Source organism: Phaseolus vulgaris, chromosome 1 (genome assembly GCF_000499845.2).
Source record: "Phaseolus vulgaris cultivar G19833 chromosome 1, P. vulgaris v2.0, whole genome shotgun sequence".
Classification (NCBI taxonomy): Eukaryota; Viridiplantae; Streptophyta; class Magnoliopsida; order Fabales; family Fabaceae; genus Phaseolus; species Phaseolus vulgaris.
Window position 1 is genome coordinate 18,462,669 of NC_023759.2, and position 26,690 is coordinate 18,489,358.

Below are 26,690 nucleotides of genomic sequence, written 5' to 3' on the forward strand. Positions count from 1 at the left end.
CTAGGAGAGTATACATATGGATGAGGCCCATGATTTGATGGACATATCTTTGATGGAGCTTCTTCTAGCTGATGATTGAGATTTCTTAAGTTCCCTGGAGTTTTATTTTTCTTTCTTTTATTTGTTTTTCATTTTGTTCCACTATTTTGATTATTTTGTTTTGTTTTTGTTTTCTCTATGGAGTACATTCTCACATTGAGGACAATATTTGATTTAATTGTGTAGAAGAGTGTATTGTTATTGCTAGTTTTGTATTGTTTAGCATATTTTTCATTGGATACCTATGTTTTTAAAAAAAAATGTGAGGAATATTAGTTTCATCATTCTTAATTAGAATTATCAAGCAATATAGATTTGTTTTTTTTACATTTTAGTAAAAATTTGTGTATGATAATTAGGTTACGGGTAATTTTTTATAGAATATACCTTGGTGATGTTTGGGTTTACTTTCTTTCTTGTGTAATTCACTCATGTTCGTAGGTTTTCTAGAACTTGACTTGACTTTTCTTCACGCCACTTGTTCACATGCACTATTGACATGATTTAGTTATTTTTTTAGTTTCAACTACTGAGCCAAATTGACCTACCTTGCATTAATTCCACCTGTACGCCCCTTTAAGCCCGACCTTTTTCTTTATGATATTTTAGCTCATTACAAGCCTTGAAAGTGAAAAATCATGGTATGCCTAACCTTAAGGATTACAGGAACTTTGGAATTGTTTTGAGAATTGGCTAGAAAGAAGTGTGGGGATTCGATGATTGCTCAACATGTTCAGTTTTTCAAACAAAAATACTAAGTTTTCCCCTTAATGTAATATTGGGTCAGCCAAAGTTGAATCCCAAAGAAAACATGTTAATTGTTCTTTTCTTCACAAATTAAAGGGGATATTGGAATTGAAACAAGAAATATAAAAAGAAACGTAAAAATGCAATGCAATAAAGTCTAGCCAGAAAATTACAAACATGCAAAATGTAACTACAATAGAACATCATTTACATATATAGTAATAAGTTGGGTTTACAATACATATTTACTTTAATTTTTATACTTTTAAAACACCACAACAAAATAGTGTTGTTTAGAGAAAGAATCATGTTTTACAAGAAATGGTTTGGACTATGTTAAATGTTAACTCCACTACTAAACGCTTTTGGAAAAAAGCAATTAACACAACCTATTATTTGCAAAACCAAATTTACATAAGACTCTTGTTAAAGAAGACTCCATATGAACTGTGGTAAAATAGAAAGTCAAACATTTCTTATCTCCATCCTTTTGGAATTCAATGTTTTATCCTAAATATCAAAGACAATTTGGGAAGATTTGATTCCATAAGTGATGAAGAAATTTTTCTTAGATATATTAAGTGTGATTGCATGATTCGCATGTGCAATGTAGTTATAATCTAGACATGTTAAACATGCAAATCTTTTTTCTCAATTAACATATTTTGAAAACTTTTATTGGAACACTTGATTCAGAATTTAGGATTCTTGGAAAAAAAAAACTAAGATATATTCAAGTATAAAAGAGAGATAGAAAGGTTGCACATGAGATTTTTAGATTGGTTTGAATCAACCGGTTGTATCCGGTATCAATCAACTTTGTATATACTTTGATTTGAATAATACATGATCATATTGAGTTTGAAAAGAGTGTGAATCTTCTTCTTGCTAGAGTTCTTAGCTAGATCTAAGTTCAAGTGGTGGTTGTCTCCTATTGTTTTCCTTTGGTAGTAGCTCCTTAGCTTATCTAAGGCTGAGCTAGAGGTCCCTTGTCATCTTTTTGGTGTTGTTCATAAGCTTTATCCATGTAGGAGCTAGAGGTTGGTAAAAGTTTATCCTAAGTTACATGAACTAGTTGAGTTGGTAAGAACCAATCTCGTCTTTGGTTCATTTCCTTTTTCTTTCATGTTCCTTTCTTGAAATCTTTGAAGAACACAATAGACTCCCCCTCCTTTCCTAAACCAACTATCCATTTGACCAAACCAAGATCTTCATCAAAGAATCAAGTTTCCAAGCAAAGGACACTTAGAAACTTGAACCATAGCTTTCAACATTCTTCATTTTGACCAACCAAACTTCACCCATAATTCAAGCTACCTACACCATTAAGAATCCACAAATTCTTTTCAAACCATTTTGATAAGAATCAACGTATCAATAAAAGTTACAGATTTTGTACAGTAAGCTCACTCATGCACCTCACTAATACTAACTCTCTTTCGCGAACTCCTACTTCTGCTCTATTTGGTGTGTATTTCATTCCAAATACATGCAAGCCAATCATCCAACAACAGAATTCCCTCCATCTAGAGGTTTAATATAAAAATGTTAAATCATGCTACCTGGATTCAAATAGTCATATGAACAATTTTAAATACAAAGTTGGTTAGATAGAAATAGAATTACTTGTACCGTCCCGTACCCGGGCGTTGACTAAGTCAAGGTCAAAGTCAACACCAGGGGTCAAAGTCAACACAAGGCGTTGCCTAGGTGAAGAGACGCTAAGTGCCAGCGTCACCAAGAAGAGGCGTCGCCTAGGTGAGGGCGTCGCCCAACCAGGGCGTCGCCAGATCAAACAGTACTAAAGCAAGGCAATCACAGTGTGGTTCCTCGATACCCATGGGTAGGAAAGACCATGGAGGGAGCAACGCCGTGGGAAGGCCTCAGGTCCCGATAACCCGGGGCAGCGATAAAGAGAAGGAAAAGGTGGCTTCAAGGCCATAGTGATAGCACCGATGTAGGGCAGCCTGACTCGTACCCCTGCCGCCCCAGAGACGCCTTTGGGACAGATACGACTCAAGAGGAAGGTCACGCCCAGGGTAGCCGGGTGCAGGGTACGAGAGAAAGGCAGATACGCTCTCAAAGTAAGTGACTAGATAATTGGGGGCATGAGTTGGCACCCAAAAAGTCACCCCTAGCGCAGTAGCACTCCCAAGCAGGAGGACTCACACGTAGAAACGTCCCCAGATGGGCAGAAACGCCCCCAGATGGGGTCACGGCGTCGTGAGGCCCTCCACGTGTACGACAGCCATGTCAGAATAGAAACACCCTCTAGTCAGGTGCCAAGTAATTAAAGTCATTCAATACAGTTTCCGTTTCGAACATTCAGGTACTATAATGGCTCCCAAGCGTTTCAACGTCTTAAATGCGCTACGTTTTCTAATTAGATACGCTGATTGAGTGCGTTACATTTGTAATTAAAGGCGCGTTAAGGCGCTTTAAATGCTTGGGTAGTTTAAATAGCGCTGGGAATGTTGGAAACAGGGTTGGAACTTTTGGCAAATTTACCAGAACTCTCTAGTTGCTTGCTCGTGCCCTGAGGTTACGCACAAGGGACTGGGGAAAGATCTTTGCCTGAGGGAGAAAACATACACACAATACATAGTTCTTTTACCACCTTCAGAGTGCCATACGCGGTGCTCAGAGACGGAGGTGCACAGTTTTGGTGTTTCTTGCTAGCTGACTTGAGCGTCGGAGTGCAAACGGCCGCCCCTTTTGTCCTCTTTTTTGCAGGAATCCACAGGTAACCAGTGGGAAGGAGTCCCTAGCTGACGGTAGAGGTCGCGCACGAAGACGTCCCGGTCAACTGGACGGAACATTCGGCGCCCACCGTGGGGCCGATATAAAACATCAGTCCCATCACAAGTTCGAGAAAATCTGCAGCAGGATATGGCGGAGTCGAAACTGGAACAGGAACGCATGCAGGCAGATCTCGATGCCTCGCATGAGAGGAATGAAGAGCTCCACCGCGTAAATGAGGAGTTGCGCCAGGGTCTGAGAAATGATCGGGGACGGCATGGCCATGACGAGATGGAGAACCATTCCCCCCCAAGGGAGTTTTCCACTCCCTTCTCGCAGGAGATTCTAGATGCAGTGATCCCGAACACGTTCGCGGGACCCAAGGTGATCTTCACCGGGATGGAGGACCTAGAGACGCACCTTGCTGCATTTCACACACAGATGGTCCTGGTAGGTGGTTCTGACGCCGCCAAGTGCAAGCTCTTTATGAGCACCCTGACTGGGATGGCTATGGACTGGTTCATCAGCCTCCCGGACGGTCATATCACATCTTTCCGCCAATTGTCACGATTGTTCAGGGAACAATACTTAGCAAACAAGGCCCCGCCGCCAGTCTCCTACGATTTGTTTGATGTGAAGCAGTATCAAGGGGAGACCCTTAAGGAATACATCAATCGATTCGGGGCCCAGGTCGTGAAGGTCGGAACGACAGAGGAGCCTATGATCGTGTACGCGTTCGTGAAAGGCGTATGCCCTGGTCCTTTTGGAGAATCCATCATTCGCAACTGCCCTAGGACTTTCGCTGAGCTACGGCGTCGGGCGGTAGAACATATTGCTTCTGAGGGGGAAGTGTGCGTGAAGCGCACCAGCGTCGTACCCTCGCGCCAAAGGGGACCGGCACGAGCTCAACCCGTCAGGGTCAATGAGACCACGACGGGAAGAAAGAAGCCAGATGCGAGACGCCCCTACGAGGCCAGAAAGCCCCAGCCCCGGGGTCCAGCGGGAGGCGATCGCCCGGCCAGAGAAAGAGCGAGGCCGGCGAGGTACAACTTCGTGGTGGAGCTGAAGGATTTGATCGCCGTACCTAACATAGCTGAGAGGCTGAGGCGACCGGCGAAAACTGACAAGGTGTTAGGGTCTCGCAAAGTGATGGCATTTTCATGAAGTTCTTCTTGAATCAATGTAGGGTATGGGGCGGAAGCAATGAATGAGAGTGAGCAAGATCCTCCTAAGAGTGGTGTTGATCTTGTAGGTGCATGATAAGTGTGGGTATTGGGTGGTTCGGCCAGCCCAAGGGAAAAGATGAAGGAATTGAAGTTTAGAGCCTAGGATTCTAGGGAGAAGCAAAGTTGAGCACAAAATGGCAGCATAACTTTACTCACAATAAACTTGGAAAATACATGAGATAGCCTCCCTATTTATAGGCTATTTGGACGTAGGAACTAAGCTAATACATAATGAAATGTAAACCAAATGAAATGCAAAGCCTAGGCCATGTGCCATGACCGGTCACACCTAGCAAGGTTCTAGAATGTTTCCTTCAAATGTGCTTTCTACACTACCCTATCTACTAAGTACCCCTATTGGGCCTTTATGCAACATATACAAGGCTTTCTCTCTTCCATCCGTGGCTTCATCCACTTGTGCTTGTACATGCTTAGCCATTGATCTTGTGAGAGGACCTAGACGGTCTAGTTCCATATCTAGACGCTCCATGGGTAGCTTCCCTTCTTCACGGCCTAGACGCTCATTCCTTGGAGCTAGACGCTCTCCTTGGTCTAGACGCTCTTCATGGTTTGGGCTTTGGCTCCCATGGCTAGATGTGCTTGGCCCTCCTCCATCATCCCCTCCCCCTTGGAAAGGATTTGTCCTCAAATCCAGCTCTTCATCGTCATTGGTACCTACAAATGGAGAAAGATCGATTACATTAAAAGTGTCATGTACTCCATATTCAAGAGGTAGGTCCAATTTATATGCATTGTTGTTGACTCGCTTGAGAACTTGGAAAGGTCCATCTCCTCGGGGACTTAGTTTGGACTTCCTTTGAGTTGGAAATCTATCTTTGCGAAGGTGAAGCCAAACTAAGTCTCCCTCCTCAAAAATTATTTCTCTCTTCCCTTTATTGTTGTATTTTGTGTACTTCTCATTTTGTTGTTGTATTTGGAGTTTAATCTTCTCATGCATTTTCTTTACAAAATCAGCTTTGATTACGCCTTCCTTATGCACAAAATCTTGTGGATTAGGAAGGGGTATCAAATCCATGGGTGTGAGAGGATTAAAGCCATATACTACTTCAAAAGGAGAAGCATTAGTAGTCTTGTGAACTACTCTATTGTAAGCAAATTCAATATGGGGAAGGTACTCATCCCAAGATTTGTGGCTGCCCTTCATGATAGCCCGAAGCATAGTTCCAAGAGATCTATTGACTACTTCGGTTTGTCCATCCGTTTGAGGATGACAAGAAGTTGAAAATTGTAGTCTTGTGCCAAGTTTACCCCAAAGAGTTTTCCAAAAGTGGCTGATAAACTTGGGATCTCTATCGGACACTATACTTCTAGGGAGACCATGGAGTCTCACCACTTCTCTAAAGAAGAGTTTAGAAATATTTTGAGCATCATCTACTTTGTGGCATGGAATAAAATGGGACATTTTGCTAAAACGGTCCACTACCACAAAGATAGAGTCATGGCCTCTTGCAGTCCTAGGAAGTCCTAAAATGAAATCCATGCTAATGTCTTCCCAAGGAGCATTTGCAATCGGCAAAGGGGTGTAGAGTCCATGCGACATTGTTCTAGACTTTGCTTTTAAACATGAGATGCATCTAGAACAATGTCGTTGGACATTTTTCCTCATGTGTGGCCAACAAAATTTTGCTTTTAAAAGATCTAGAGTCTTATCAACTCCAAAGTGGCCCATGAGTCCCCCCTCATGTGATTCTTTGACAAGGAGTTTCCTATGTGTTCCTTGGGGAATGCAAAGTTTTCCCTCTTTAAAAAGATATCCCTCGGACACATAGTAACCTCCTTGCGCTCTATGTAGACATTGGGCATAGATGGATGAGAGTTCTTGATCATCTTGGTAAAGCTCTCTTATGTGGTCAAATCCAAGAATTTGGGCACCCAATTTTGAAAGGAGTGTATGCCGTCTTGAAAGAGCATCGGCCACTATATTGGTGCTTCCTTTCTTGTATTTGATTACATAAGGAAATTGTTCAAGAAATTTCATCCATTTAGCATGTCTCTTGTTGAGCTTGTGTTGGCCCTTTAAATATTTTAAAGACTCGTGATCACTATGGATGACAAATTCTTTGGGCACAAGGTAGTGTTCCCAAGTCTTTAGGGCTCGCACAAGAGCATAGAGCTCTTTGTCATAGGTGGGGTAGTTGAGGGTGGCACCATGGAGTTTTTCACTAAAATAAGCAATGGGGTGTCTACCTTGCAACAAAACCGCACCTATGCCTACCCCCGATGCATCACACTCTATCTCAAAAGTTTTGGAAAAATTTGGAAGAGATAGGATGGGTGCATTGGTGAGTTGAGCTTTTAGCCTTTGAAAGGCTTGCTCATGCTTTTCATTCCAACAAAATGCAACATCTTTTTTAACAAGTTCATTCAAAGGAGATGCTAGGCTAGAAAAATTAGGCACAAACCTTCTATAGAAGCTAGCTAACCCATGAAAACTTCTTACATCACTTACATTTTGTGGAGTTGGCCACTCTCGGATGGCTTTGATTTTTTCGGGATCTACATGCACCCCCTTATTGTTTACTATGAAGCCTAAGAAGACTACATTATCTACACAAAAGGTACACTTATCCCTATTTGCAAAAAGACTATTTTTCCTAAGAACTAGAAGAACTTCCCTAAGGTGACTTAGATGGTCTTCTAGGGTTTTACTATATACTAAAATATCATCAAAGTAAACTACTACATATTTACCTATACAATCCCTCAAAGTGTGATTCATAAGCCTCATGAATGTACTTGGGGCATTAGTAAGCCCAAAGGGCATCACCAACCACTCGTATAATCCAAATTTGGTCTTAAAAGCGGTTTTCCACTCATCACCCTCCTTGATTCGAATTTGGTGATATCCACTTTTAAGATCAATTTTGGAGAATAGAGTTGACCCATGCAATTCATCAAGCATATCATCAAGCCTTGGAATTGGATGCCTATACTTGATGGTGATGTTGTTGATTGCTCGAAAATCACAACACATGTGCCATTTTCCATCTTTTTTTGGCACCAACAAGACAGGTACAGCACAAGAGCTTAGGCTCTTTTGAACCCAACCCTTCTCCAACAAGTCTTGAACTTGTGATTCTATCTCCTTAGTTTCCTCGGGGTTGGTTCTATAAGCAGGCCTATTTGGTAGGCTTGCCCCCGGGATAAAGTCAATTTGATGTTCTATTCCCCTTAGAGGAGGAAGCCCAATTGGTCCCTCTTGTGAGAATAGATCTTCAAATTCACTCAAAAGATTTTCGATTTGAGGAGGTAAATTCATAAGTTCACTACTTGTGGTAGTGCATGTAAGTTCTCCTTTACAAAAGATAAGGCTTGGTTGTTCAACAAGAAGCAAATTTTCAAAAACGTTTTCAAGAGGCTTTTCTTGTTGACCAACCTTGTGGGAAGGAATACTCTTCTCCCACGCCTTCCTATCCCTAAGGATTTTCTCTTTTTCTAGCGCTCTTTTTTTTTTTGTTTTCCTCATCCCTCTTTTGCTTCATTTGTATTTGGTCTTTTACCACTTGAGAATGTGGTAAAGGACTAAGTACAAACTTTTTATACTTATGGGTGAAGGAAATTTCGTTAGTGAGACCATCATGCAAGGTTTTCTTATCAAACTGTCATGGTCTCCCTAATAAAATATGACAAGCTTCCATAGGCACTACATCACATAAAACTTTGTCCTTGTAGTTCCCTATGGAAAACTTGATTTCCACTTGCTTGTCTACATGTAGTTCCCCATTTTCATTAAGCCATTGAAGTTTGTAAGGTTTTGGGTGAGGAACCACTTGTAGCTTAAGCTTTTCAACCATCCTAGCACTACAACAATTACAACTAGATCCACTATCCACAATGAGAGAGCATATGTTTTCTAAAACATTGCATCTTGTATGAAATATGTTCTCTCTTTGTGTTTCAATGGATGTGCTAGGGTGATTGTTGAGGGTTCTCCTAATCATAAGCAATTCTCCCTCTAGTGGAGCTACCCTCTCATCCTCTCCCCCTTCCTCTCTCTCACTAGGCTCATCCTCGCCACTAGTGTACTCATCTACACCTTTAAGAAACATAGTCCTTTGGTTTGGACATTGTGCTTGCACATGCCCCCTACCTTAGCACTTGAAACACTTAACATCTCTAGCTCGGATGGGTGGGGTTGAGGTTTCTTTGGTGAAGGGCTTGGTAGGCTCTTTTGGTTTTTCCTTGGATGTACTACCCTCCCTTCTAAACTCTTTCTTGGGATAAAAGCTAGAATAGGGGCTCACCTTTTGACTTGATGTTTTGCGCAAGTTTTGTTGCTCAACTTTAATGCAAAGTTGAACCAAATCATTCAAGTCTTGATAAGGTAAGAGCTCTACTCTATCTCTTATCTCAAGTGATAGGCCACTAAGGAACCTAGCTATGGTGGTTTCCTCCTCTTCTCTAATGGATGCTCTCATCATGTAGAGCTCCATTTTTTGCCTATACTCTTCCACACTCATGTTCTTTTGTTGGAGTCTTTGGAGCTTGTCCATCAACTCCCTATGGTAGTAGGAAGGTATATGTCGACGTCTTAGGGCTCCCCTAAGGTCATTCCAATATGTAATGGAAGGTTCCCTATGAAGACGTCTTTCTCTTTCGAGAGAGGTCCACCAATACATGGCGTTCCCTTGGAAACTAAGGGTGGCTAAGGGTACCTTACGTTCCTCACTTACCCTATGGCAAGCAAAGAGTTGCTCTACCTTCATCTCCCAATCTAGATATATTTCTACATTTTCTTTACCATGAAAATGAGGTAAGTCTACTCTAGTTTCCCTTGGCACCTCTTGTTCCCTTTGCCTAGTTCTTCTAGGGGGTGGTTGGTAATAATCATTGATTCTACGGCTTCCCTCCCCTAGAGACTCAATACTTTGAGATGCATGAGTAAGCGTTTTTTTTTTATTTTTGTGTTTTTTGTGATTTCTCTTCTTGAGCCTTAGCCAACTCATTGATTTTGTTTTCATTCTCCAATTGTCTAAAAGATATCAATTGTACCGCTTGGGATACTTCTTTTAAAAGAGTTTTCAAAGATTTTACTTCACTTTCTATAGACTTTGGAGAGTGAGAAGAAGAAGACATGGCTAAAACTTTGTGTATATAGGCGTTTTACTTTGAGAAAGTTTAGGAAAGTTAAAGAAGGTAGTTTTCCAGGTAAGGAAGGTGAGTCACAAAGGACTACTTAAGTACCAAGCCTTTTCCTTGCCAAAAACTATCCTCCAATATCTTCACACAAGACTTCCTCTTAGTGAAACACTTAGAACACAAATAAGTTGAGAAATAAATGCAAGAAAACAATGTAAGCTATCTATGCAACAAAACTAGTCGGTTTAACACAAATTTAAACAAAACTAACCATGCAAAGCGTAGCTATGAAAGCAAAAGAAAAGCAATTACAAACAAGTAACAATTACTAATCAAGAATGCTATACTATTCGGCCCTAGGTAAGGCTTCTTGGACACTTTGAGCCCTTGAAGACACACTCACCGTCTAAAACGTAATTAACAAGGTAATTAACAATAAACCAAGTTGCAAAGGAAATAAGAGAACTCCCTTTGTTGATCCTCTTTTTGGTTAGTGCACTTCTTTGTTGTCTTTGCTTGTTGATCTTCCTAGTGTTTGTAGTGTTTTTCAAGAATGCTTGTTTCGGCTTTGGCCTTGTCTTCTCCTTAGAATGATGGTCTTTAATTCTCCAATTTCCAGCACCTAGCAAAGGGCTAAACCTTAACCAAGTCAAGTTCCCATTCACATAAGCACCAAAGAAGAATAAATTCCAGCACCAAAATTAGAGGTCAAAGAACAAAAGCAAGAAACAAATTTAATTGAATAAAACAGTACCACCAAAAGGATTTAGATGATGACAACTAGAAAGAGAGTCAAGAAATTAAAGCAAACAAATAAAGGTACTCAATTAAAGGTTGGCACACAAAAGAATTCCTAAAGAAAAGCACTAGATTAGATGACCAAATAAAAAAAAACAGCACCACTGGAAAATGTTGTGGGCCAGAAAACGTGTTTGTTCCCCAATTTATGCTGAGCTGTATTTTTAAAATTTGACTCTAAAATTTGATATGCAAGATATTCAGGATCTTATCTAAAATCTGGCTTTGGAATCACTCAAAACGCATGCACCATTTTTTTTTAATAAATTTTGCAATTTTGGTGTTCGGTTAGGCCAGCTGGAGCGCCTCAGATTTGCACTCTGATTTTAAAAGATTTATCATTTTTTTCTGTTGCTTCTTTTGACCTAATTCTTTTTTTGTCCTTTCTATAACACTTTAAACTTGCATTTTCCAGAGAATCAAAATTTTCCTATGAGTGAAAATATTTTTCTGGGTTAAAACAGCCAAAACAGAGAAGGTGAAAACAGGGGAATCTGAAAACTGGAAACAAAAACAGCAAGATACCAAAGTTTAGACACAATGGAAATTTGTGAAATAGAATTGTGTAGAATCTAAACACAATATGAACTCAAACTAAAATTAAAAAGGCACCAAAGGAGCAAAGAACAGCAGATTCAAACAATTAAAGAGACCCAAAATCAAGAAACAATCAAGCCAAATAAAAGGACTACTATGAATTGTTGACAATATGGATGAACATGACTTGACAAAACATGTATAGATTCAGAAAATTAAAGACTCAAAGCATAATATGAACCAAATAATGAAAGCAATAAAGACTCAAAAGCCTAAAAGAAAATAGCAACTCAAAGGTGTATGGAATCCTATCACAAATTGCACAAGAACTTGTTCAAGATCAATTGAACAAGAGTGCTTCGGTTGGATCTTCCACAAAGCACACTAAACAAATTAAAATGTAAAAAAGCAGCAAGACAAGTATGGAAATTAAATGACAATATGAAATAAAGAAGAACTAAAATTGGAAAGACCAAGAGCTACTCATCTTGAAGAACCAAAGCTCATGATACCAAATGATGGCATTTTCATGAAGTTCTTCTTGAATCAATGTAGGGTATGGGGCGGAAGCAATGAATGAGATTGAGCAAGATCCTCCTAAGAGTGGTGTTGATCTTGTAGGTGCATGATAAGTGTGGGTATTGGGTGGTTCGGCCAGCCCAAGAGAAAAGATGAAGGAATTGAAGTTTAGAGCCTAGGATTCTAGGGAGAAGCAAAGTTGAGCACAAAATGGCAGCATAACTTTACTCACAATAAACTTGGAAAATACATGAGATAGCCTCCTTATTTATAGGCTATTTGGACGTAGGAACTAAGCTAATACATAATGAAATGTAAACCAAATGAAATGCAAAGCCTAGGCCATGTGCCATGACCGGTCACACCTAGCAAGGTTCTAGAATGTTTCCTTCAAATGTGCTTTCTACACTACCCTATCTACTAAGTACCCCTATTGGGCCTTTATGCAACATATACAAGGCTTTCTCTCTTCCATCCGTGGCTTCATCCACTTGTGCTTGTACATGCTTAGCCATTGATCTTGTGAGAGGACCTAGACGGTCTAGTTCCATATCTAGACGCTCCATGGGTAGCTTCCCTTCTTCACGGCCTAGACGCTCATTCCTTGGAGCTAAACGCTCTCCTTGGTTTAGACGCTCTTCATGGTTTGGGCTTTGGCTCCCATGGCTAGATGTGCTTGGCCCTCCTCCATCACAAAGACTCTTGGTGCGAATTCCACGAGGCTTTCGGGCACCACATTGATAAATGCCTGTCGTTGGGTTACCAGCTAGATGAGCTGGTGAGGATTGGGTTTTTGAAGGATTATGTCGCAGAGCCCACGACGACCGCCACCTCGCCGCAGCAGGCGGAAGAACCAGCACACGAGATGCCTGTGCTTGGCGAGGTCCACACCATTGCTGGAGGTTTTTCCGGCAGGGGACCCACCGCCTCCCAGCGGAAGAAATACGCGAGGGGGGTCAATTCAATCGAAGAGAGACTCTCGGGGGAGCCATGGGAGTCGGATCTCGTGTTCACGAGAGGAGATCTCCGAGATGTGGTACCCCACGACAACAACCCCGTTGTCATCTCAGTCGTCACAGCCGGGAGGAAGGTGCACAGGGTGCTTGTCGACCAGGGAAGTTCGGCGGACGTCATGTTCTTGTCGACCTTTAATAAGTTACGGTTGTCCCCCGACCTGTTGAGGCCCTACACGGGGTGCCTGTACGGGTTTGCGGATAACCAGGTGGAAGTCCGGGGTTACCTGGAGTTGAGGACTACGTTCACGGATGGAGAGGCCTCCCGTACCGAGAGCATCCGGTACCTGGTCGTGAACGCCAACTCCGCCTACAATATTTTGCTGGGCAGGCCGGCGTTTAAACCGTTTGAATGCGGTGTCCTCCACGCGCCACATGAAGATGAAGCTGCCGGACCTCAGTGGCCAGGTGATAGTCATCAGGTCAGACCAGGAGGAGGCAAGGAAATGTTATGAGAACAGCCTGAAAACGAAGAGAGGCGTGTTCATGGTATATGAACGTCCGTCGATCGCGGACACGACGATGATTGAGGCGACGCCCGCTGGGTCGACGTCTAAGGAGGCCATACCGGCGAGGGCGACGCCCGAAGCAGATGCACCAATGGAGGAAGGCCCTGAGGACGCAGCGCCCGTGGAAGAGGCGGCGCCCGTCGAGGATGACAACAGGGAATAGCCAGCGGCTAACGCCGTAGAAAGGGAGATTGGCGGCAAGACATTCAAGTTAGGAAGTTCACTGAGCCCGGAAGAACAGGAAGGGGTGGCAGAAGTGATTTCGCGCCACCTGGATGCCTTCGCATGGTCCGCCTCCGATATGTCCGGCATCGACCCCGATTTCCTGTGTCACCACCTCAGCATGGACGCCACGGTCCGCCCCGTGCGCCAGAGAAAGAGAAAGTTCAATGAGGAGCGACAGCAGGTGGTGAAGGACGAAACGCAGAAGCTGTTGGATGCTGGCCACATCAGGGAGATTCAATACCCTGAGTGGCTTGCCAACGTCGTCTTGGTGAAAAAGGCGAATGGAAAATGGAGGATGTGCGTGGACTTCACGGACCTGAATAAGGCGTGCCCAAAGGACTCGTACTCGCTGCCCAGCATCGACGCCTTGGTAGACAGTGCGTCCAGCAGCAAGGTGCTGAGTTTCCTGGACGCCTTCTCAGGGTACAACCAGATCAAGATGCACCCAAGAGATGAGAACAAAACTGCATTCATGACTAAGACTTGCAGTTACTGCTATAAGGTGATGCCTTTTGGGCTGAAAAACGCGGGCGCCACGTACTAGAGGTTAATGGACAAGGTCCTGGCGCCCATGCTCGGGAGGAATGTGTACGCCTATGTAGACGACATGGTGGTGGCGTCGCAGGATAGGGCGCAGCACATGGCGGATCTGGAGGAGTTATTCGTCAGAATATCCAAGTATCGCCTCAAGTTAAACCCTGAGAAGTGTGTTTTCGGGGTAGAGGCCGGTAAATTCTTGGGTTTTATGCTCACAGAAAGGGGGATAAAGGCGAACCCCGACAAATGCGCGGCGATTATCGCCATGCGAAGCCCGACGTCGGTAAAGGAGGTGCAACAGCTGACAGGGCGGATGGCGGCGCTCTCGAGGTTTGTTTCCGCCGGGGGAGAGAAGGGGCATCCATATTTCCAGTGCCTCAAGAGAAACAGTCGCTTTGCATGGACTGATGAATGCGAAGCGGCTTTCATTAAGCTAAAGGAGTACCTGGCAACGCCACCGGTCCTCTGCAAACCGGTAGCGGGCGTGCCCCTCCGGTTATATTTTACTGTAACGGAGCGGGCTATCAGTTCTGTGTTAGTCCAGGAGCAGGACCAGAGTTAGAAGCCCATCTATTTTGTAAGCAAGGCATTACAAGGAGCGGAGACGAGATACCAAGCGCTGGAGAAGGCGGCGCTAGCGGTAATGTTTTCTGCCAGGAGGCTCCGTCATTACTTCCACAACTTCACGGTGGTGGTGATGACAAACCTCCCTATACAGAAGGTGCTGCAGAAGCCTGATGTGGCGGGAAGAATGGTGCGCTGGGCGGTGGAACTGTCAGAATTCGACATCCAGTATGAGCCTAGAGGATCCATCAAAGGGCAGGTGTACGCAGATTTTATAGCGAAACTTTCGCCCGGAGGTGAGCAAGAGGTGGAAGTGGGCTCGCAGTGGCTGCTCTCGATTGATGGCTCTTCCAACCAACAAGGGAGCGGAGCGGGAATAGTCTTGGAGGGACCCGACGGCATACTGATTGAGCAGGCCCTGCGTTTCGCCTTCAAGGCGAGTAACAATCAGGCGGAGTATGAAGCCCTAATAGCAGGAATGCTCCTGGCCAAGGAGATGGGCGCGCAGAACCTCCTGGTGAAAAGCGACTCCCAGCTGATTACGGGGCAAGTGTCGGGTGAGTTCCAGGCGAAGGACCCACAGATGGCGGCGTATCTGAAATACGTCCAGTTGTTGAAGGGAGCATTCAACGCTCTTGAGCTGATACATGTCCCGAGGGAGCAGAATGCCAGAGCTGACCTGCTTGCAAAGCTGGCCAGCTCAGGCAAGGGGGGTAGACAGAGGACAGTGATCCAAGAGACTCTCAAAGCTCTGCGTAGATTCGTGGAAGACAACAGGGTGGATGTCCTCCGGATTTATACAACAAGGGGAAGGCCGAGGAGTCATTTCTCTTTGACCCAAGATACGCAGAGGGCGCCCCGCATCAGCACGTACGCGGATGTGCCCGAGGGAGAGCAGATGCAGGTATGCGTTTTGACCGAGGGAGACACCTGGATGACGCCCTACAAGCGATACCTGGCGAATGGGGCTCTCCCAGTAGAGCCTGAAGAGGGTAAAAAGGTCAAAAGAAACGCCGCAAGGTATACCCTGGTGGATGGGGTGTTGTTCAGGCACGGTTTCACTCACCCTATCCTAACATGCGTAAGTGGCGACGAGTGCACCAGGATAATGGCGGAGCTACACGAAGGCATCTGCGGGAGCCACGTAGGGGGAAGGTCCCTAGCCTCCAAAGTAATACGCGCAGGTTTTTTCTGGCCAACAGTAAAAGAGGACTGCGCACGACACGCCCGGCGGTGCAGACAATGCCAAAAGCACGCCGACTGGCACAAGGCGCCGCCAGAAGAATTGCGGTCCATATACAGCCCGTGGCCTTTCCATACATGGGGAATTGACATCCTGGGCCCGTTCCCACTGGCAATCAGGCAGATGAAGTATTTGATCGTCGCCATTGAATACTTCACCAAGTGGATAGAGGCAGAGCCCGTAGCACAGATCACTGCGCACAAGGTACAGCATTTTGTGTGGAAGAACATCGTGTGTCGCTTTGGCGTACCTAGGCGCTTGATATCCGATAACGGGACCCAGTTTGCCAGTCAGCAGTTGAGAAATCTATGCGCTGAGGTAGGAATCAAACAAGTGTTCGCATCGGTTGAACACCCCCAGACCAACGGACAAGTGGAGTCAGCAAACAGAGTTCTGCTGAGGGGGTTAAAAAGAAGGCTAGAGAAAGCCAAAGGGGCGTGGGCGAAAGAGGTACCAAGGATCGTATGGGCATACCACACCACGCCCCAATCCTCTACTATGGAGACGCCTTTCAGTTTGGTGTACGGGTCGGACGCGATGATTCCGGTAGAAATACATGAAAGCTCACCACGTTTTCAAAACTTCGTGGTGGAAGAATCCAATGAAGAGAGGCGGGTAAACCTGGATCTACTAGACGAGGCCAGGGAAGAAGCCAGAATAAAAGCTGAAGCGATGAAGAGAAGAGTAGAGCGGTAATATAGCTCTAAGGTAAAGTCGCGACAGTTTCAGATCGGCGACCTAGTGATGAGGAAAGCTCACCCATACGAGCTGGAGAATAAGTTGTCTCCCAAGTGGACCGGACCCTTCAGAGTTACTGAGGCTAAGGGCAACGGTTCGTACAGCCTAGAGACTTTGGATGGAGGTCCTATCCCGCGCAGCTGGAATGCAGCCAACTTAAAATTTTATTTCAGTTGACTTATGTAAGCAGTTATGTAACAATTTAGTTGAAGGGGACGCTCTTTTTCCCTCTCGGGGGTTTTTTAATGAGGTCACCCAAATAAAAGGTAAAACCAGTTTGAGAAAAAGAAGTGCCTTGGTTTTCAGCCTTTATCTTTCTCCGTTTGAAGTAATGTGATGCGTCGCCAAGAAAGAAGGCGTCGCCTAGGTCAAGGCGTCGCCAAGAAAGAAGGCGTCACCTAGGCGAAGGCGTCGCCAAGAAAGAAGGCGTCGCCCAGGTGAAGGCGTCGCCTAGATGAAGGCAGGCGCCGTTGAGGAACATGACGAAGGAAAAGCGCACAATATGCGAAACGTATGCAGAGTAAAGCGACGTTGCAAAAAAATCAAGTATAATATAGAAAAGTTGATGTTACAAGCAATGTTCGATACAATGGGAGTAGCGCAAATAGGGCAAATATTACAACTCATGCAAATCACAAAAGAGCCACTTTTCAGGGGCCATCGGAGTCAGCACTGGAGGAAGACGAAGCCCTGATCCCAGCCTGCAGAGCTTGAGTAAGTCGCGTCCTCCTCTCTTGGTTTATTTTCGAACCTGCACCAAGGGAGATAAATGTGTCAGAGACACCATGAAGCAAGACATGCACAGTTAGAAAGCAATAAAGGCCGAAGTTTCTAGGCAGTGACTCTTACATATGTACTTTTCGAGAGTTCCAGCGTTGAACTCCAAGCTGATCAAAGTGGCAGAGTCAAAACCTCCCGCCTCAGCAAGAATCCGGCAAGCTATTTGATCACTTGGAGCCAGATTCTTGAAGGGTTTGGTTTTGAGGGCCCTCGTCTCTCTCACCCAGTACAGCGGAAACCCATCCAGAGCGTCGGGAACAAGGTCAGTGCAGCAGATCTTGAAGAACCGGCCTTTCCACCCGGTGAACGAGTTTTGGAAGGGTGTGAGGAGAACTCTCCCGGGAACGTTACTGAGAGTTACCCAAAGGTTGTGCCTCTGCCTCTTCACCTCAAAGAAGTGAAGAAAGAGGTCAACCGAGGGCGCACAACCCAGAAACTCGAAGAGGATGTCGAAGGCTTTGACAAAGGCCCAGCTGTTGGGGTATAACTGTGCCGGAGCGACATTGATCTCCGTCAGCAGTTCCTTCTCGAACCGGGAGAAAGGTAGGCGCACGCCGATGGTCTTGAAAACCACCTGGTACAGGTAAAAGAAGGGGACCCCTTCGTTGGCCCGTTCGTCTCCACATACTAGCTCCCCTAGAGTGCAAGGGAGCACAGCGATGTCGTCGTCATGCCTCCTCACGAAGGCCCAGTGATCATAGGAACATGAATCCCCTTTGTGTTCCCTTATGGCCCTGGTAGCGAGTAAGCATGAACATTCGTCAAGAAGTTCACTCGAAGCCCAAGGGTACAAGTCCTTGGGATTGACCCTGGGGGAAGCAGCATGAGAAGACATTCTTTAACAAGATCAGGGATTGTCAAGGGCGTATGGCCCGCCGGAAATGCAAGAGTCGAGCGAGGGGAGCGAATGCTGGAAGAACCCTTCGTCGGAAGAGAAAGGGTGCAAGAAGAAAGGGTGCAAGAAGAGAGAGTGTAAGTAGGTTACGAAGAGTGCAGAAATGATGAGAACGGTTTCAGAGTTTGAAGGGTTAAATAAAGCGGTTAGAGCGCCAAACGACGCGAATGGATGCACCGCACGATCGAGCCACATGGCAGAAGATGAAAGGATGGCCCTGGCACCGCTGGTTAAACTTAGAAGACGTCGTATCAACAGAATACCCAGTGGTACGATGCGCCGTCGAAAGTGGATCAAGGGCACAGTAGGAATCAGGATCAAATCGAATGACTGAACGTCCCATCAGCCATACAAGGAGAGCCACGTAGATCAAGTCGAATGACTGAACGTCCCATCAGCCATACAAGAAGCGCCACGTGGATGGCACGGGCAAAACCTTGAGCTCTTCGCTGTCCTCAAGCGTCGACCAAGGCCAAGGCCAAAGTCAATGTCAAGGTAAAGATAACGCCCAAGGCGTCGCCTGTAAGGACGCAAAGGGCGACGCCAGCGTGAGACGTCGCGGGCGTCGCCAACCAAAATATCAGCAGGGTCGCCTCCCCGATACCCACAGGTAGGAAAGACTGTGGAGGGAGACGAAATCGAAGAGGGCAAAGGTAGTTACTGGCGTCGCCTCCCCGAGACCCACAAGTAGGAAAGACTGTGGAGGGAGGCGGGACCACCAAAACGCCAGCGAATCACTGGCAGGGCGTTCCCCGATACCTATGGGAAGGAAAGACCATGGAGGGAACGACCCCCTCTCAAAGCACTCGGCGTTTCAGACACCCGAGGACGATACGGTGCTGCTTTAGCAGGCCTCTCCTTAGGCGTGGGCGTCGGGCGTTAGGGATAAAGGGAAGGACCGTTTGGGTGTTAGAAACACCCCGTGGACGATAGGCTCCATTAGGTGAGCCTCTCCATGGGCATGGGCATTGGCGCGTGACCTTTCCCAGGCCTACAAGGCCGCCCAACGAAGTGAAAGAAGCGAGTATAATACAAACAAAACAACCGAAGCACGCGAAGGCAAAGAATGAGGATAAGATCACACATGCAGAATTCTGTGTCGCGAGGACACGAAAGTAATCATAACAAAATTCCAGAGTTGTAGCAAGAGTGCAAATGATTCAAAGAGTTACAAATTTGTTAGAGAAGGTTAAAACAAGTATAAAGGAATGGGCTGATGATCGAGGGGGACGGCTCAATCGTCTATCTCCAAGGGCACGACCTTTCCAACAATGTGGTGAGTGGAATCGCAGCTGGAAATGTCAATCCCCAGATTCGTGCAGACTGCTTGAGCCAAAGCTTCGTGGAATCCCTCCTCGAAAGTACCCGCCATCTCCTGGATGAGGGCCTTTTTGTCCTTCTCTAGCTCCTCAATGGCGGCATCCCCAGAGGCTACCTGCTTCTCCAAAGCCTCCTTTTCCACGCGAAGCCGACTGACCTCGACCTGTAGTTTGTCGTAGTCAGCCTGGAGAAGGCCCATAGCCTTGGCCTGGGTGGCCATTTCCCCCTCCATCCGCTCCATCTCGTCAACCTGCTCACAGCAACGGTCCTTCAAGTCCTTTTGAACTTCTGCATCAGCTTTGACCAATTCTTGAAGGCCCGTTAACTGAACTTGGAGGGCGACTTCCCGAGTATAAAAGTCAGCCTGGAGCTCCAATGCCTCTGCCAGTTGTCTCTCAGCTTCTGCTTTGGACTCTTGCGCCTGCTTCAGGGAGGTTTGGTAAGTTTCGTTCTGGCATCCCAGGGTTTTCTTCTCCTCCTCCAGAGCAGTTACCTTTGTTTCCAAGGCCTGGAGAGTTTGAGTTTGCAGGACAGCATTCCTGGCCTGGGCGCGCCATTCAAGGGCCACCGCCAAGAAGGCCCCCAAGTAGAAAGGCATGCCTTCCTTCCTGTCGGTGCCCTCTGGCATAGTCCCGCCACTGAAGCTCCTCATCAGATGCATGATTGGAGGAGGGATGGCGATGAGATCGGGGGCGGCAGCGGCAGCGACGGGAGCAGGGGAAGCAGAGACTTCTACCGGTGGCGGGGGCGGGGCAGACTCGGCGCCTTCACCCCCTTCCTCTTGGACTGTTGTGGGTGGAAGTGAAGTCGCGCTTGGAGGGTCATCCATGAAGGGATTCCCTCCCTGGGGCGACGCCTCTAGCAGAAGAGGAACCCGCACAGATTTTCTCCTCTTGAAGGGTGCCACACCTTCCGAGTCCTCATCATCCGATAAAATTTCCAAGACCCGTTTCCCTTTGTCAAGGGGTGTTGGAGCCGGAGATGAGGCTGCGGCTAGGGGAACGGCGGTGATGGGTGGAGGAGAGCTGGGAGTCTGAAGTGCGTCGGGGCTATGTGGAGATGACGGAGATGAGCTTAGGGGAGCTTCGGCAGTGATCGGAGGTGGCGGTGACAGAGTTGGTGGGGGGATCGGAGCAGCAGCAGGGGCGGAGGAGGCGCTCGCCTTGGCGACACGAGCCTCCTTCATTGCTTTCGCCAGCATCATTCTTTTAGAGGCATTCATCACCGATCCTACACCAAAACAGACCAAACAGCAGAAATTAGGGCCAAATCAACTATGCAAAATTACAAAACGCCTAGAGGCGTGAGATGCAAGTAACATGGCACCATGAGAAACAGGGGAGGAAGCAGTGGGAACAAACACCCGGTAGCAGGGTGTTCACAGCAAAGGGGACGAGGGAAAAGTCTCCATACCAAAGTATGTTGTCAGGGCGTCAGCATTGTATTCGCTAGCAACAAGCTTCAAAGTATCAAAAACGATCCCCAGCCCAGCCAAGGCCTTGCTTACTTCCCTGTCAGCAGGAGATAGCTCTTCCAGGGCTTTGGCCCTAAGCAGCTTAGGGCGCTCCGTCCAATAGAGGGGAAAGTCGTCCAAGGTTGTGGGGTCGTGCTTGGCACTGCACACTCTAAAGAATTTCCCCTTCCAGTTTTTGTAAGAGTTTTGGAAGAGGGAGAGGAGGATTCTGCCCGCGATCCCGGAAAAGCTTACCCAGAAGCTTTTCCCCTGCTTTTTCACCTCAAAGAAATGCAGGAAAACGTCTACGGAAGGGAGGATGCCCAGGTGTCCGCAAAGAATTTGAAAACCCCTTACAAATGCCCAGCTGTTGGGGTGGAGCTGGGCGGGGGCGGTATTAATTTCGGTGAGGAGTTCTCTTTCAAAGGGGGTGAGGGGAAGACGCACTCCTACGCGTTTGAACACGGTCTGGTACATGAAGAAGAAGGGTTTCCCCTTTCTAGGTCTGTCGTCCAAACAAACAGGTTCCCCAGGCCTGCCGGGACGGACGGATATGTGGGCGTCGTGAGTGCGGCAGAAAGCGTTAAAGTTGTACAAATGGGGATCCCCACGGTGAGCTTCCAGGTCCTGGAAGGTAGTGAGGCTGGTACACTCGTTCAAGAGCTCGTCGGGGGCCCATGGGTAGTAGGCTTTGTAGTTGGACTTGGGGGTCTTTAGGGAGGAATCAGGCTCCGCGTTCGTGCGCGTCATGGTGTAAATAAATAGCTGGAGAAAGAAGAGAGGAAAAAGGTTTTAACAAGTGTAGCCATGACAGGAAGGGGAGTGAACCCCAGGAAACATCACCCACGCGAGAAAACCCAAAAAGAAGGAGAAGGGAACAGAGAAGGAAGGAGAAGCGGAAGAACGCAGTAATGCATGAATGTCAACAGTCCCAGGCAGTTCAATAGATCATACAATGCGACGAAAGGGAAGAGTCGTGAGTATTCGAAAATCATACCTTTGCTATCGAAGTGAAGGCGGAAGAAGAGCACGGGAAGGAGAGAACAGCAATTGCAGAGAAAAGGGGTTTGAAGACGACGAACAGTGCAGAGACGCGGAGGGAATGAATGTAACAGTGGGGTGAGCGCGGGGTTTGGGGGTAACTTAAACGTTACATTTTGCAACCCAAGAGGCGCTAACTAAGAGCCGTGAGATCATGCCACGTGTCAAAGGATCAATCGCCCAAGAGAAACGCAAGGGTCTCTAGAGGCTGGCCGTGCGATGGGCTACGTGGCACGCGATCAAGGGTAGCCCCAAAAGGTGTTATCATCCCCGTTTCAGAGGATGTCCAATCAGTCATTAAGAGCGCTCCTATGGTTCAGAGAGCGTCACGTCAATAATTCAAGAATTGTTGAGTCAGCAGGGAGCGACACGTCATCAGGATGGCACGTGGACGGCGTGGGTGAGGCCTTAGTCTTTACGCTGAAGACAAGTCTTCGGCTTAAGACTGGGGGGCTTGTGTACCGTCCCGTACCCGGGCGTTGACTAAGTCAAGGTCAAAGTCAACACCAGGGGTCAAAGTCAACACAAGGCGTTGCCTAGGTGAAGAGACGCTAAGTGCCAGCGTCACCAAGAAGAGGCGTCGCCAAGGCAAGGCGTCGCCTAGGTGAAGGCGTCGCCCAACCAGGGCGTCGCCAGATCAAACAGTACTAAAGCAAGGCAATCACAATGTGGTTCCCTGATACCCATGGGTAGGAAAGACCATGGAGGGAGCAACGCCGTGGGAAGGCCTCAGGTCCCGATAACCCGGGGCAGCGATAAAGAGAAGGAAAAGGTGGCTTCAAGGCCATAGTGATAGCACCGGTGTAGGGCAGCCTGACTCGTATCCCTGCCGCCCCAGAGACGCCTTTGGGACAGATACGACTCAAGAGGAAGGTCACGCCCAGGGTAGCCGGGTGCAGGGTACGAGAGAAAGGCAGATACGCTCTCAAAGTAAGTGACTAGATAATTGGGGGCATGAGTTGGCACCCAAAAAGTCACCCCTAGCGCAGTAGCACTCCCAAGCAGGAGGACTCACACGTAGAAACGTCCCCAGATGGGCAGAAACGCCCCCAGATGGGGTCACGGCGTCGTGAGGCCCTCCACGTGTACGACAGCCATGTCAGAATAGAAACACCCTCTAGTTAGGTGCCAGGTAATTAAAGTCATTCAATACAGTTTTCGTTTCGAACATTCAGGTACTATAATGGCTCCCAAGCGTTTCAACGTCTTAAATGCGCTACGTTTTCTAATTAGATACGCTGATTGAGTGCGTTACATTTGTAATTAAAGGCGCGTTAAGGCGCTTTAAATGCTTGGGTAGTTTAAATAGCGCTGGGAATGTTGGAAACAGGGTTGGAACTTTTGGCAAATTTACCAGAACTCTCTAGTTGCTTGCTCGTGCCCTGAGGTTACGCACAAGGGACTGGGGAAAGATCTTTGCCTGAGGGAGAAAACATACACACAATACACAGTTCTTTTACCACCTTCAGAGTGCCATACGCGGTGCTCAGAGACGGAGGTGCACAGTTTTGGTGTTTCTTGCTAGCTGACTTGAGCGTCGGAGGGCAAACGGCCGCTAGGGCGCCCCTTTTGTCCTCTTTTTTGCAGGAATCCACAGGTAACCAGTGGGAAGGAGTCCCTAGCTGACGGTAGAGGTCGCGCACGAAGACGTCAACTCAAGGTCAGTACTTAGATTTACGTGCAACTTCATTAGTTAATTAATTTATTTCGTCGATGTATTAACTTCATTTGGGTTAATTTTACTTCTGAAGTAGATTGTATAATAAGATGACCAACAAGCAACTATCAATTCACATTTTTCTCTGTAACCTAAACAATCACAACGGTGGTTTGAGTTTCTAGCTGCAGTGGAATTTATAACAAATTCATGAAAATACATAGAAGCACCTGAGTTCAGCTCTAGTATTAATACCACCACCAAGGTTAACCAGTAGTAAAGAAGCAATTAAATTTAGATCCCTAAAAATTTTAACTGAAAAGTCTTCAATCCTATAAAAATTAACGAACTTTGGTAGTCTATGAATTGCACTAACCTTGCAGCTCTTGCTTATGATGAGGAAATTGATGTCTGGCTATGCACCCGCATGCCATCCACCTCTTTGGGGTAATCAAAATGGAATTTGAGGTATGCTGCTGACCAATAAGTATCATTGGACCTCGTCTTAATCCCATAAAGAAAAACCTCGTTCTCTTGTTACCCTTCTGATCTCAGGTTGGCGAAGAAAATATTTTTCCCTATCAAATTTACTGGGTATGTCCTTCACTATATTTTTAAGACTACCATTTTCAAGTTGATTAGATTCTAATCCTGTCACCTGGTCCTCCTTTGCCTGTTTCCCAGAAACCCATGCCTGAAGCATTTCTTCCGTCTTTGGTTCAGGAAGGAAGCCTTTCTCTTGCATCTCTGCATAATATCTGTATGCTTCTTCTAGTTTTCCATTTAGAAAGAGCCCATGAATCAGAACTATATATGAACTACGATCATGGCTGAGTCCATCTTCCCTCATTGCATCCCATATCTTAAATACATCATCAAACTGGCACCAGCGGCAAAACTTTCTTATCAACATTATATAAGTCTCATTGGTTGGGTAGCATCCCAACTCTCTCATTTTGTCCAAGAGCTCAAATACTTCTTCCTTGGTCCTTAACATACGGAAGAAAGCATGAAAAGTTTGAATTGTTGGGGATAGGCTCCGCTCCAACATCTCATCAAAAAGTTGTTTAGCTTCATCAACTTTGCGAGCTTTACAAAGAGGTTTGATCAAGGAGTTGTATGTAACAACATTCGGAATAATGTTGTTGTCCTCCATTTTTTCAATAAGATTGGCAGCTTCTTTCACAAGCCTACCCTTTGCTAGAGCATAAATTACTGCATTATAAACTTTCCTGTCGGGAGTGATCTTCCTATTCTTCATTTCGTCAAACATCCTAAGCACCTTGTAAAGTGTAGAAGATTTTGAATAGCAAGATATGATACTTCCATAAGAGACAACATCGTGTTTGATTCCTCTCTTGCTCATCTCCTTCCATATTCTTTCTGCCTGACTAGTGCTAACAATCAAATTACACCATCCATTCAGAACTATGTTAAAGCTTTTAATGTCAAATGGGAATACATTTTTGTTGCAGAACAGTAAGTTCTCAGCATCCTGCACATTCTTATACCGGCAAAGGGCAGAAAGAAGGCTTTGAAATTCCTCTAGCCCAATTTGAAAGTTAAACCGTTTATAAGCATAGAAAGTATTGATAGCCCTTGCAACATCATGTATAGCACAGTATCTCCTGATCATGATCAACAGTGTCTGTGGAGTGACAAAAGATGGACCAGTTCTACCTCCTCTCATTTCCTCAATTAAGGTCCAAGCAGTATCAAACTTCCTCATTTTGCCAAGAATGGAGATCATAGAATGATACTCCCGAACCGAATGAGCATACCCGGGCTGCTTGCCAGCCCATAAGAAAAATGTGAAAGCCGCTTCCCAATCATTGCGAGTTTTTGAAATGACCTCCACAACCAACTCTTGTGATAGCGCCACACTGCAATGCTCAAGCTTCTGCTTAATGTCAGATGCTCCAGAACCCATCTCATGCATTATATCCAAAATGGTTTTAACATCTTGGGCAAGATCATCATCTCTTAAATGTAACTTACTACAATTGGTACCATTCTTATCTTTATTCGTGCCATGACCATCATCGTACTCATCATCTTCATCCCCTTCCCCATCATCGTCATCACTCAAGACCTCATGTGCAGGGCCATCAGTTGACTCACCACGGCTTCTGGTTGAAGATGAAGTAGAAAAGGGACTGACAGATAAACCAAAATTTGGCGGAGCTAAAACTGTTTCATACCTAAAAAGGTTAAAGAAATTGAAGGCATCTCCCATAAGGGGTTGTTCTACCATATGAATACGATTAACAACTACTGAGTTATGGTTGACACGTAATAGCGCAACAGAGAGAAGAGATAATTTAGATCCTATTCTGCTCATGACTGACAAATAAGCAATGCACACTTCAATCTATCGAAACTGGACAAGCGCCATAATATTATGACCCAAATTTCTTGGGCTAACTCTGAGTGAAAGATGTTTGTGAAAAGTACTAAAAGAAACTAAAAAACTAAAAGCAAAGGTGAACTGTTACAAATCTAAAGCAGTGTGCAGTGGTGTCCACTGGAAGGCAGGTTCTATTTTATAAAATGTTTTAGAGAAACAAATTTCCTACAACAGACACTGAGCACAGCAAACTCGAGGGCTCTACCCCATACTATATTTTGACCCTTATATTTATATTAAACCCATATTTTTCTTTCCCCCATTCTTCTTCCATATCTGCACCACCCCTTTCAAAAAAAAATCTTTCATTCGTGAGTGCTAAAGCCCTCTAAAACTACATTGGCCACCATCGTCAACAATTATGTTGTAGTGTTAATGTGGTTTTTTGAATCTGAAAATACATTGTACATTCTGGACTTTATTGTATATTCTGGATTGTATATTTTAAATCTATTTCTGGATACAAAAATATATTTATGCATAATTTTAAATTTATAAATATATTTTAAATTTTTTATTCTGAAATATATTTATGGATCTCAAAACTCATTCTACAATACATAGTACAAAATGTATTTATTTTATTTTTTTGAATAGTCATTA

At 45.6% G+C, this 26,690-nt stretch overlaps 1 protein-coding gene across 3 annotated transcripts; it reads right to left on the reverse strand.

Moving 5' to 3' along the window:
- Window positions 1–1,558: 1,558 nt before the first annotated feature.
- On the reverse strand, window positions 1,559–26,196 carry LOC137813723 (pentatricopeptide repeat-containing protein At5g15010, mitochondrial-like). 3 transcript variants are annotated; one of them, XM_068616130.1, is made up of 3 exons: window positions 24,057–26,165; window positions 2,205–2,312; window positions 1,579–2,103 (listed from the first exon to the last, which is right to left on the reverse strand). In XM_068616130.1, exon 1 carries the CDS (start codon window positions 26,019–26,021, stop codon window positions 24,186–24,188), a length of 1,836 nt encoding a protein of 611 aa, XP_068472231.1. In that variant the 5' UTR covers window positions 26,022–26,165; the 3' UTR covers window positions 1,579–2,103; window positions 2,205–2,312; window positions 24,057–24,185. The 3 variants fall into 3 exon arrangements, with proteins under 3 accessions (XP_068472230.1, XP_068472231.1, XP_068472232.1); XM_068616129.1 differs by having other exon boundaries at window positions 1,559–2,312; window positions 24,057–26,175; XM_068616131.1 differs by lacking the exons at window positions 1,579–2,103; window positions 2,205–2,312 and adding an exon at window positions 9,677–10,484 and having other exon boundaries at window positions 24,057–26,196.
- Between the last annotated feature and the right edge of the window lie 494 nt (window positions 26,197–26,690).